The sequence below is a fragment of the Ixodes scapularis genome, unplaced genomic scaffold (assembly GCF_016920785.2).
Source record: "Ixodes scapularis isolate PalLabHiFi unplaced genomic scaffold, ASM1692078v2 PGA_scaffold12__126_contigs__length_90152505, whole genome shotgun sequence".
Lineage (NCBI taxonomy): Eukaryota > Metazoa > Arthropoda > Arachnida > Ixodida > Ixodidae > Ixodes > Ixodes scapularis.
The window spans coordinates 6,991,313-7,003,550 of NW_024609838.1; the positions used below are offsets into that span (position 1 = coordinate 6,991,313).

The 12,238-nt window shown below is 49.6% G+C and overlaps 1 protein-coding gene across 1 annotated transcript in view; it reads right to left on the minus strand.

The window, feature by feature from the left end:
• The window catches only part of LOC8031503 (F-BAR domain only protein 2), a 34,553-nt gene that overhangs the window by 1,316 nt on the left and 20,999 nt on the right, over nucleotides 1–12,238 (minus strand). Inside the window, exons 10-19 of the mRNA XM_040219975.2 lie at nucleotides 10,859–10,883; nucleotides 10,731–10,791; nucleotides 10,211–10,252; nucleotides 10,021–10,154; nucleotides 9,290–9,363; nucleotides 8,558–8,724; nucleotides 8,043–8,194; nucleotides 3,979–4,343; nucleotides 2,302–2,518; nucleotides 916–1,276 (exon numbers count right to left, since the gene is read on the minus strand). Of these exons, the coding sequence (XP_040075909.2) occupies nucleotides 916–1,276; nucleotides 2,302–2,518; nucleotides 3,979–4,343; nucleotides 8,043–8,194; nucleotides 8,558–8,724; nucleotides 9,290–9,363; nucleotides 10,021–10,154; nucleotides 10,211–10,252; nucleotides 10,731–10,791; nucleotides 10,859–10,883 (1,598 nt within the window). The remainder of the gene's footprint in view (nucleotides 1–915; nucleotides 1,277–2,301; nucleotides 2,519–3,978; nucleotides 4,344–8,042; nucleotides 8,195–8,557; nucleotides 8,725–9,289; nucleotides 9,364–10,020; nucleotides 10,155–10,210; nucleotides 10,253–10,730; nucleotides 10,792–10,858; nucleotides 10,884–12,238) is intronic.

Sequence of the window (12,238 nt, forward strand, 5' to 3'; positions counted from 1 at the left end):
GCTTCTCCGCAGCGCACCGGTGCTTGGTAAGAAGCGCACTCAAAGGGTAACCTGCCGCAATAAACACTTGGAAAAGTATGAATATCGTAATTGCGTGCTTGGAAGTAAAGCATACATTCAAAGCGGGATGGAGCACCTGTGCCGACTGTGTGATATCTACATTGCAGTAAAAGTTTCAAAATTAAACTTTTACGCAAGAGTATACTATGTTAGGCAGAGATGCCCTTACAACCTGCGTTCATCATGCACGATTCATTCTTTTTTAACTCAAGACTAAAGAAAGTATATTTTATATAACAAGATTTGTAAATTCACTTTTTTGGGTATAGTTGGCCATCTCTACAGGATTCATTTTATGTCAAATCTGTCGTTTACTTGCCATCCCAAGACACCAGACCTTCTGAGGTCACAGTTCATAAATATAGATAGATCAAACTTAGTTTATAAATAAACAAGTGGAACAACCTTCACAAGTTTAGCTGGGTTTTCGTCTAAGTATTATGCAATGGTAGTGAAAGGCGGAAAACTTCGATATTCGAATCGAAAAAATTCGGGCAAAACCACTATTCGCTTCGTATTCGCTTCGAACTCAAAATCCACTATTCGCACAAGACTAGGAAATATATTATTAGGTGTGCGGAATAGGGGAAGACGTAAAATATGGACAACTGAACCAGGAAACGCTCCACTGCCGTTTCAAACATCTATTTCGTTCCGAGATCCAAACAAAAAAACAGAGACACTCGTTACTTATTGACAGAATCTTGTTCCACCTAACCGATTTGAAATACCACATTTCTTCAGGTTCGAGCAAAACTGAATGACTCTAGGAGTCAAATACACTTCGATAGTTTGGCACTCGTGAACAAAACGGGACACGGCCATTCCCGGAGTGCAAGGCCGGGCGAAACTCACCGGACATGACCTGGCGCTTGACTAGGGAGACTCGGTAGCCGGGGCCGACGAGCTCGAAGTCGGCGCTTGACAGGGTGGCCCCCTCGCAGAGGAAGCGCGCCTCCAGGGGCTTGGGGGTGGAGGGCCCCCGCATGGTGGAAAAGCGGGCCAGCAGGGAGCCCCCCCGGCCCCCTGCCCCGCCCCCAAGAGTCTCGGGCAGCCGCCAGAGGGCCCGCTGGGTGTCAGGGTTCCAGACGCAGGCGGGCTTGGCCTGGACCCCTGTCACGCCCCCGTCCACGGGCACGCCCAGGCACAGCCCCGTCAGCGGGGGCGGCTGGCCGCCCGGAGGGGTCAGCGCCTTGCCGTTGTACTCGTAGTCCACCTGCGGGAAGCGCGTCGTCCCACCTAATACCCCAGATCTCGTGCGGCTTCTAGAAAAGGCTGTGTCGATGAACCGTAAGAACATCCTGTAAACTTCCCCTTGCTCCTGCCACGAGACACCAGAGAGAGGTACCTCACCTGCATTGCCTCCGTCGTCTACTACAGCCAGTTCCCAGAATTCCTTTTGGCACCACGGTGCATTCTGCGGCGGGTCTATCGGCCTCGAAGCCCATTTGCGCAGTTACGTTTGACTACTTTATGCCGTTACACGACTGCAATTCGTGCACCGCTCCTCGAGTCGCTCGCTACGCTTCATTCGAAGCGCGGATGCCCCAGTGACTCGAGGTTGAAACTTGACGAGGCCCCCGTAATGTTGTCAAACGTGGCTACATCATGAATGGGCCTCCACCTTGAACTGCCTTTACTTTGACGCAGCTGCTTAGAGTCGTTGAAGAAATTTGGGCTCCTGGCTTGAGTTTCCAGCAGGTAGGCGACATGTTTCAAATCTAATTCTGTTCCAACACATTCCAGTGAAAAAATTTACTGATTCTACGGTGCCACCATAAAAATTTTTACATCGAGTTGGCGAGAAACGAGTCGGGAAATTCAAAATGGACCAAATCTGTGGGGGAAGCGACAGACGTCCGCACTCTTCCTGTGGCAACGATGCTACAGTGGCAGAGTGTGCTTGCGGCTCGTGGAGCGAAAGCTTGTGCTGCAGAGCCCAGGGATCCGGGCACCCCTGCCAGTTTCGATTTTGGATGAGCATCGGACTGGCTTGCGGTCACTACTGCGTGCTGCACGTTAACGACCCCAGGCTAGCAGTCGTACTGCTCTGGCTAACTTCATCATCTCCAGCCTAAACCAGTGTCGCCGCACCTCAAAGAGAAACTTGTGCTGTCTAAACACAAAAATTTTTTTTTTTTTTTTTTTTTTGCGTTGTTGTTAGGAAAATGAATGTGTAAGTTTCAGGGCAATTTTGCACCCTCCCAACTCAACAAGGAAGTGATGAGAAACAGGACTCACCTTGAGGTCCGTGTTGTCTTCCTGGGTCTTCCAGTAGGCGACCAGGTGCAGGGGCGCCGAGCGTGCCCCGGGCCCTGCCCGCACGTGGTACTTGAGGATGTCGATGTTGAAGTAGGACGCCGAGGGCGTCTGCTCGTGCTGCCGCCGCAGCAGCCCCGTCAGGAGCGACATGTTGAATTCGTACACGCACCGCTCACTCGTCGACTGGCTCGCGTCCCTGCATTGCACCCGCCGGGCTCAGTGCATGCCCCGAGTCTTAGGAGGTCTCAGTTGGTCTCTTTCTCCTTGTAGTCACCTCAAGAACCGCGGTAAAAAAAATTACGGCTCCTCCCCGAATGTTACTTGAAGTAAGATATATGTAGGTGCATCTTAGATTAGATGCATATTAGTTAATACAGACATGCATGTTTCAAACACCAAAAGCATTGTTTTTTTTCTTTACATAAAAATCTCGCAAGAAATACTTTGAGTAAAGCACGAGTAATGCGCAAAAGGTTTCTCAATACGACGACGGGTGTAGACACTGGTGGCACTTTATCTGGTAAGCTCGTGAGGCCCGTTAGTTAATGCCGGTATCCTAAACTGGCTTGTCGACGTCGCCATGCAAATTGAGTTGGCAAACTTGCTGCGCCGGATGGTGACACCCGCCAATACCGCCTAGAAGACGAGGCCCACGCACGTTGTCATCGTGAATGGATTTCCGAGCGGCAAACGCGTCCAACCTCAACGAGTCGCTGCAAAGCGGCAAACGCATCCGTCGCGGAGTCGTCGCGTGCTAATGTCGCGCTGGTTGCGAGATGCGCATTCAGCAATGCTAACGCAGCTAGGCAGCGCTGCGTGAATCCATTAGCGACGACGTTTGGTGGGGAAATTCACAGACCTTCTATACTCGTATTAACCTCGAGAACCTTAGTTAAAATAAAAGTCCTCGCGGAAGGTTACTAATTTCCCCTTCCGTGCGTCGAATTTGATACGTGTACCGTAACTTATGGGCTATAGTCTCCATCCAGTGCATACATAGTCTGCAGAGGCAAATTTGGGGCCAAAAATAAAAGTTTTTGCTTGTATAGTTCGCACCCGGTGCATAGTCCACACACCGTGCATAGTCTGCACCTGGTGCTTAGTCGACACGAAAATCTTCTCATACACGGCACACCTTGACAAATGTCTGCTTTCCTAGCTCACAAAGAAGCTTGTATTACACATAAATCATTGTTAACATACTGTTTCATTCACAAAACCTGTCACGTCTCATCATAGTGAACGACCTTGAAAAACAAAATTCCTGTGAAGTCCGCACAAGCCTAAAATTTCAACTTTTAAACATGCATAGTCCGCACACTATAGTCCGGAAAATATGGTAGGTACTTCTTTGAATGGCTTTACATTATTTTATTGAGACGTTTCAAATGTGTATCATTCCTTCTTTTGACAATGAAATATTGTAGAAATTTTGTGCAGCAGCGCACGAGTAATGCGTAAAACTTGGCTTTTTTTTTTTTTTACTGTGACGAGTATTAGTTCCCAAAACCCCCTTAGACTGGAACTGGCTTCCGTCACCACAGCCAAATCGCCCGCCTAAATCGGCTACTACTAATATAGCATACGGTGACATATCTTAGTTCTTTTTACGTCCCCCTCCGTCTTCCCATACGGAAGCAGATGAGGGTGGCTCACAGGGAGATGAGGTTCTTGTTGGGCAGGACGTTGTCGAAGCGGGCGGTGTGCACCCTGAAGGCGAGGGTGGCCGGGGCCGGGTGGTTGGCCAGCACGTGCACGATGCCCGCCGGGAAGGAGACCTTCATGTCGCCCAGCAGCTTGACCTGGCAGCGGGCCTCGTCGGCCCCCTTGAAGCGGGCGTGCACCACCTCCTGGAAGGCCACCGCCAGCGGGATCGAGTCGCTCACCCCAATGGTGAGCGGGGATGGGCCCCGAGAGCAGCCGAAGGGCACCGGGGTCGTCTTGAAGTCGCTGCTGCTCAGGCTACCCACGCTCTCCGTGCGGCTCATGGGCAGCGGGGAGGCGCGCCCGCGCGTCGCCGCCTGCGGGTGACGGCGCAACCGTGTTGCCGCACGATCAGTGTGCCTAGTAGATTTGAAAGGTATTTGACAGTAGTTCTATCGTACATTTGTTTAGACAGCCCCAGTGGGCTTCTGGTGTAGGTGAGAGTTGGTGCGGTACGACCGCCAGCCTGGGCGTTCGGCGTGCGGTAGTGAGATGCGACCAAGTGCCAGTACGATGCTCGTACGGACGGCCAGGGATGGGGATTGAACCCGGGATTCCTGCGTCCTGTAGCGCGAGCTCGCACTCCGAGCTGTAGTGTGTCAACAGCCAATCCCTCTTTGGTTTATAGGGCACTTTAAGGCTGCAAGGACGAGGCTTGAAGCTTGGTGCAGCCTCTCCGCCCGCTTCCGACCTTGTCACGCACGAGCGAACCATTAGACCGGGAGGCCATTGAATTGTGTAATTTGAATTCTTTGCACCAGAGGAAAAGTTTTTATTTTTTTTTATTTACGATTTTGAAGTGAAATTTTTACTTTATGGAGCCTAATCTTTTATTTATAAATGTGGTTTTAGATTTGATACAGCTTGTTTCTTTTATGCTCGAAATGAAATGAACATACATTAAAAAATATGCTCTCTGTACACATGAGGCCAGGTAACACGCTTAAAAGGCCTAGTAAAATCAATTAATTCAATCCTTTTAAACCACTGAGGGCACTAGACAACAAATGTAATGTGTGCGACGCTTATTTTATTTTAAAAGTTAAAATTACCAAAAATGCCAATTCAAGGGGTTAAAGGGACCATGAAATGATTTTAAAATCGAGTTTCATCCACCGCACGTCATAAAAGGTGTGAAAAGAAACACAAAAACACAAAAATAGGGAGCCAAAAAAAATTATTTGCTATAGAACTTTTAAAAGAAAACTGGACTCTTTTGCGCCTTCCTTCCTTCGCCTGTTCACTACGATGCATCCGCGGAAATGGAGCACGTCAGCCAAATCCAGGTCGCCTATTGGGTAAGAGCCTACCTCACCAGCACCGCGATCGTAAACAATAAATAGCCGGCGAATGTTTCCTAAAAGTTTTGTTAAATAATATTCAGATCCACATTTTGTAGCATAATTAGAGATGTGTGGCGAAAATTGCCAAATTTGATAATGCTGAGAGCCAGGTGCCATCTGTCGTGTGGTAAACGAAGCAACTACTGCGCGTGCACAGTAGGGCAGGGCCGACAGTTACTTGGGTGGCGGCCAGCGACGAACATTTATTTTTTTTATTTTCCTTCCTCTCAAAACTCTGACTGACTGAACGTTTATTTTTCTATGTGTTCTTCCCGCGCGTGCCGACTTCAAGCAGCAAGAAAACAGTACTTAAAACAGACCACGACGAACAAGAGCACTGGATCCACCGACTCCGACGAAGCGTATAGGCCTAGCAGGCATTCCGACTCGGCGCTGCGTTGCTTCGTCGCAAGACCGTCTGCCTACGATCGGCTGGCGTGCTAAATGGAATATGCCCGCGCGACCCTTGTGGACCCTTCCCGTATTATAATTTGATCACTGACCTCAATTCTAGATTAAGAGGTGAGGTCAATCTCTTCCCCTTGTTTTCCGAGGCAGTGTTGACGAACACTCGTCGAAAAGGGACTCTCGTCGATTCTATCTTCTTGTTTTGTGTGATATAGAGCTGAAATAAACGCCGTATGGATTACCTTCGTAACACGGTATGTACACTTTGTTATTGGTATGCCATTTTTATTCTGAAAGACTGCACGTCACTGTCGAGCTATAACAGTTCGTGGGAGGTATACGTACAACCCCGGTCCAACCTTTCTTTGCCGAGTGTCGTGTCAGTATCGAGTTGCAATCGTAAAAGAACGGTCCCAAAGCCTTACAAACAGCGCGAATACAAGACTTCCATCAAGCGCGCGCGTCCGCTCCGAGTGTAAACAGGTATTTACGTGGCTCTTGCTGACACTCGTAGTTCAAACGTATCTTTTTTAACGTCGGCTCGCTCCTGCATCTCCGAGGCCGCGAAAAACGCCATCTACGTCGCTTTGCAAACGACTGACACGGGCCGGCCCTTCTGCCAACAATGACGGGGTGGTTGACTTCTGGAGTCTTCACCGGAAGACTCGCTGCACTTCCCAACAGGCATACCGGCGTATGGGACTAGTCCCATGCTGTCGCTGTAGCGCAACATATCTCATTGAATTTCGCTCAGCTGCGATGCGGCGATGAGAGGCGCCGATTCAGGAAATACGTCGGTGACATCAGCGCAGTAAAACCTACCGGCGCACCCCAACTCGTTGCCGCTAACACTCCCATTCTCCTACTGCCGAGAGAACTTCCGGTTCCGGAAACGGCCTACGTCACGGCTTCTTTTGCGGTCAGTTGGAGAGAATGAAAAAGTCGATATTTCAATAATTTTTTGTGTAGAAGTTAATAAACCGAGACGAAAACGGATGCCTGTTCGGCATTCAGTGAACATTGACGGTTTAATGTAAAAGTTATCTGGAAAAAGTAAAAAGTCATTTCATGGTCCCTTTAACAAATGGTTCCTGAATATTTCATAAATATAAATAAAATATACATTCTAACCAAACACAGATACTAGTTGCATTCTACATATTCCAAAGTGTACACATGCCAAATTTGGCTGTGATTGGACAATATTAGGAACAAAAATTTTTGCGCAAAAACTGTGAAGATGACCCAAAATTACATAGGAAAAACGCATTCGAATGTTACCATACATGTGTAGCTATACTCTTTTGCGGTACAAAAAATAATATTTTGTTCATAAATTTTCGCGAGAAATTGTAGCTACAGAAGACTGCAACAGAGAAGAGTTTGCTAGGTCCAGAGCCGTATATGGGGAAAGTTTGGTCAGTCTATGATCTCGCCGCCGTATCGCGCTCCTCCCGAGTGAGCCAATCAGCACGCGGCGCAGAGCGAGAGGCATGAGCGCATGCGCGTGAACTCCCGGCTGCTCCCAGCTGAGTGGGGAGGGCCGCCATCTTCGATCATTCTCCCGGCGGAATGCGTTGGATCGGCACCTAAATCTCTATTATTGCCTTTTATATCGCTGGCTCTGGCAAGAAAATGACATTCTTTTATTCCTCGGTGGGTTAAAAAGCTAATAAATTAAGATTTTTCGGCGTATGGCCACAAACTTTTATTCAGGCGGGAAAGAAGTCGGCCCGTAGCAGACGACGCGTAGCCTCAGCAGTGCTCTTCTCCGACCGGTCTCCAACAGCGTTGCTCAAAAATGGCGGTCGTCTCCTCTCTGCTCCCTTCTTTCTCTCTCGCTCCTTCGGCGCTCTCCTCCCTTTCATTTACTTTTCTCCTCTCCGGCGCCTTCGTCGCCACACCCACTGGCCAAACTCTCCCAATATACGGCTCTGGCTAGGTCTACCTGTCAACGTAACTGTGATGGTGGGCGACGTCGCATCTTGAAGAACTACGCGCAGAAAAATGACTCAATTCACGCCATTCTGGGTTGTCTGGGGGTCTTCAAATGCGTATTTGACTAATTTCACGATCATAACGGGCACTGGTTATTTTTATACATCAAATATAAAGATCCAAAAATAATAGAACATCATAAAATCCAAAACATTTCCGTTTTTTGACCCGTTCATTGCATTGGCCGGACCCGACTCTACAATCCGAGTCTTGGCATCCAGCTCCGTGACGGAAAGACAGGAACGTTGCGCCAAACAACGAACTCACTTCTGAGCGTCGGGAAGGCGGTCTTGGCAGCGCCGGTCCGACCCCGAAAGCGCTGGTGGGCGTTCCTCCTCGGCTCCCTGCCGTGCCGGCCTTTCCAGCTTCCGGGCCCGACATGTCACCGGATGCTTTTTCACTGAACAGTTCGCTCAGCGCTGAAAAGAAACCGCACCAAAAATAAAATTGGGAGTTCAACGTAGCAGCCACTGCCAACGCGGGAATCAATAAGCTTAAGCAAAAAGCTGCCAGAGCAAAGAGAGGAGAGCAGAGTTGTTAGTCAATTTCCCCAAATAATGCAATTCTCACTGCACTTTTTTATTTCTTGGTTGCATGCAGCTCCCCAAAAACTTTTCAAACTCCAATTTCCGACGAATGTGACGTCCCAAAGTTTGGGAAATTCAGCAAACTTCCAAGTTCCTACTCGAGCAAAAAATGTTCGCCTGCTTGTAAACGCCAAGAGGTGCTCGAATGGACACCGGCCCTGGAAAAAGTGGCCGAGTAAGAAGTATTGAGCGCACCTGCGTAGCGGTCCCAGAAAGCGGCGTTGCCAGAAGAAGTGGGTCCGACGGAGTCTCTGCCTCCGGACGGCGGACTCTGGAACACTGTTGTCGGAGTCGAGGCACTAGAGTCGGACGGGAACAGCCCCAGCATGTCCGGATCCGTGCCGCTGCCACCGCCGCTATCTCTGCTCCCAAGGGCACGCCGTCGACAAACACGTTGCAAAAAAGTTCCAGGTTCGGCGCCGTGTTCCCAAAAGGGCAGGAAAGTCACTAAATTGAGAAATAATCTAGTGATGGGAGTCTAGTTGGTGACCAACGACTGCGTGAAGAATTTGCGACTTGACCTACGAATGTAAAGGTAAAAAGAACCTAAAGTTTGTGATTCCTTCAAGGTTCTCAAAATCAATTGCTGGAAGGACAATACCATCTTGACAGAATAATAACTCCTACAATTTTTTCAGTTTCTATCACTAACACGGTCAGATCTAAAAGCTTTCTTCCGAAAACAGCTAGTTTATTTTAGCAAAAAGTGCACAAACGAGTTGGCATAGATCGAACATACAATTAGGAAAAACCCAAAGACAAGGGTAAAAAACTCAGTGACTGAGTTTGTCCTATCTGTTGTATTACCCTAGACTATGGGTTTCTTGTAATTATGTTAGTTTTTTCATTGCATTCGGTACGTTGCCAACAGTAATCCAATGCTTTAAGTACCGTTCCCACTCGAGGTAAGAGAGGACGAGAGCTCACTTTGAGACCTGATTGGCCGGTCGCCGAGGGGCCTCGTCCGGCGTCGAGGTGGCGCTGTTGTACGCCCGGCGCGTCTGTAACGCGACGAGAGCGCAAAGTCGTCGACGGCTTTCTTGCGCGTCACGCTCCAACAACACGGAGGGGAGGAGGGACATCGTAGAAGGGGAGAGGGGCAAATACCTTGTGCCTGAAGTACAATGTTTCTGGCCGACTCCAGCTCTGCACAGTGGCAGCGGCACAACAAGGAACAGAAGACAGCCACACTCAGGCAGAGAGTTTCCCAGTCAACTCTAATCGCACACACAAACTGGCTTTTAGTTCTTTTTTTTGTCAACACACGAAAGTAACAGAGTGACAAACTGCTTGCGGGAAACGCGAGCGTTTTATGTCGACTCTCTACGCTGCCAAGACGTGACTGAGTCGTCGTTACCGCCCCATGAAATAAGGGGGCAGTAAACCACGCCAGGTTTTAGATGCGATTAACGAACCGGTCGGCGCTGACCCGGACGTAGTTGCGCATTTCCTTATACCATTGTACGTGCCTCGTGAAACCACCACTAGTCGAAAGAATTTTACCAATCTCTTGCAGAACCCAGCCTGCAATCTGGACTAGACTACTACAAACCTCGACACACACAAATTGCATGTCATTTGCAGAAAGCGACCTTTTTAACTTCGACCAGGTTAATATTTAACGGAATGCTCCGGAACAAAGACACGGCCGAACCCACCGAATGCTGTGGGATGGGCGACAGCGACAAGGATCCGATGGTGGCCCGCAGCTCGTCCACGCTGGCGCTCATCGGGGCGCCGTTGCTCAGCGGTTTGATCTCGATGTGGATGCGCCGGTTGCGTTCCTCCTCGTCTGCAAAAGGAAGCGAGTTGGCCCCGTCGCGCGTCCCCTTCTCTCCCGACACTCACCTGACTCTCCGTCCGAGCTTGAGTAAAAGCTGTCTCTGTCGTCTGGGGATCCAGCTCAGGAAGAGACGCAGTGGCCACCTCCCACCACCACCTTCCCAAGCGGGGATTTAGACGATTCCATGAGCCTACGAAACTAAGGCCAAGTAGACGTTCAAAACCCACCGAGCCTTCCTTACACTTAAGTTTGACTTCGTTGCTACAAGTACTACAGTGCCCTGGCAAAGGGCTCTGACGAAGTGCCACGCAGTTGGTGCGAACGAGCGGCCATTTATATTTCTTCCGTCAGAACTGCCGTAACTACCGCTGTAGCAGAGAGTAGTCTTTCGGGACGCCAACCTAAGCGGCGGAATTTAGCGCTCGTTAACAATCTGTTCGAACAAAGTGTGACAAAGCGCCAACGTCAGGGCCGTGCGTAGCGTATTCCCAAAACAAGTGCCTAATGGCTTGCCCGGAAAGCTTTCTTCTAGCAACTGACTTTCCTAAACGACGTTCCGAGACTTGGTGGGGCCGAAAAGGATACTCTCCTTGTGATGCTCGGCGGACGGACGCACCGTGTAGCCTTCGTCGTCCACCTGGGCACTCTGCAAAGGACGGCCTCTCGAGCCTCTGCCCGCGCACCGAACGGTTGGCTCCGTGAACGAAACTCACCTGTTCCCCGGCTTCCTTGCTGTCCCTGCGGCGTCCCGGCGAGCGTGAAAACAAACGCATCTTTGTGAGCTACTCCATTCTGGAATTCCTCGATTTCAATACGGTTCACCCCTAAGCGGGCAGCGCATTAGTGTCTTCGTTGAACATATGTCTGTCTTTTACCACGTGATCACGCTCCTGCCTACACCCGCATGCTGAGAGCAGTGTTGGCTGGGTCTGGCAAGCATGTTGCTCCCACCGCACTGTCGACTTTGGAGTCAACAGAATACACACCAACTCATGTTTACAAAAAAATAGGAGGTGAGCGGCGCCGCACATCTGCTATGGGGTGTGGGCAAGAAGCGCGCCGTCCTCCGTCGACAAACCATTGGGATGCAGTGCTGTCGGCATTGGTGTGAGTTCCTGTGCTCTTTTTCGTGTTGGGATTGTTGATTCCGAGTCTTCCTAGTAATGTCCGACTGCTTCAGTGGCCTCTACGAAATGAACGAGGCTGGTCACAGCGCGAAACATGTGAATTTGCATGGCGATCGATTCCATGTGGATGCCGTAGAATAGAGCCTGATTCACGCAATGACAGTCTGCTTGCTATTTTCAGTTGTGACGTCACTCGGGCGGCAAAATAAGCGAGATCGAAAGCTCCGGTACTCGACATTGAAACTGAAAATTGCGCACAAAATGAAACTGAGTGAATCAGGCATAACAAGTCGGCGATCGCCTTGTATATATTGTTTACACCGAGCTGACTTAGCCAAGACACTTTCCAAGCTCCCAAGTTTTTAGAGGTCCACAATTTCTTTGTATCACAATCACTATGTTGACAGCGCATAACCTTCATATGGTCTACCGCCAGCTGTCGTCTGCACGAGCATAAGCCTATTTGAACAGCGGACAGTTGTTTGAACGTGAATATGCGTCGAACGTAATTCGGGTGGTCCGAATATCGCTCGGTGGTTCTCCCCAGTTCATGTTGGAACAGCACAAAGTAACCTCATGGCAATATGTATTGATGAATCCTGAGCACTTCCCGCGCGCTCAAACTTGGTTCGACAGGGTCTCTTTCAACGGCACATGTTCACATTCTCGAACGGATCAGGCAGGTAAGAAACATGTTCAAACCGATCTTCACACCTTTTCCAGCTCTTACGGTGCAGCCCCAGCTTACAGAACTGTCCAGTGTTTTACCAGTAGGCAGGTTTCTACTGGTTTCTGCCAAAACAACACAGCAATGCCAGCAATGCTCTCCCAACCTCTGCCCACACCCCCAGACCGAAGGTGCGACCAAAGCACCACCACCGCGGCGTGACGTAACCACCTCGAGTTGGTGTATAGCAGCAACTTCTACAATCCACTTATAACTATACGACATACAACAATGCACCA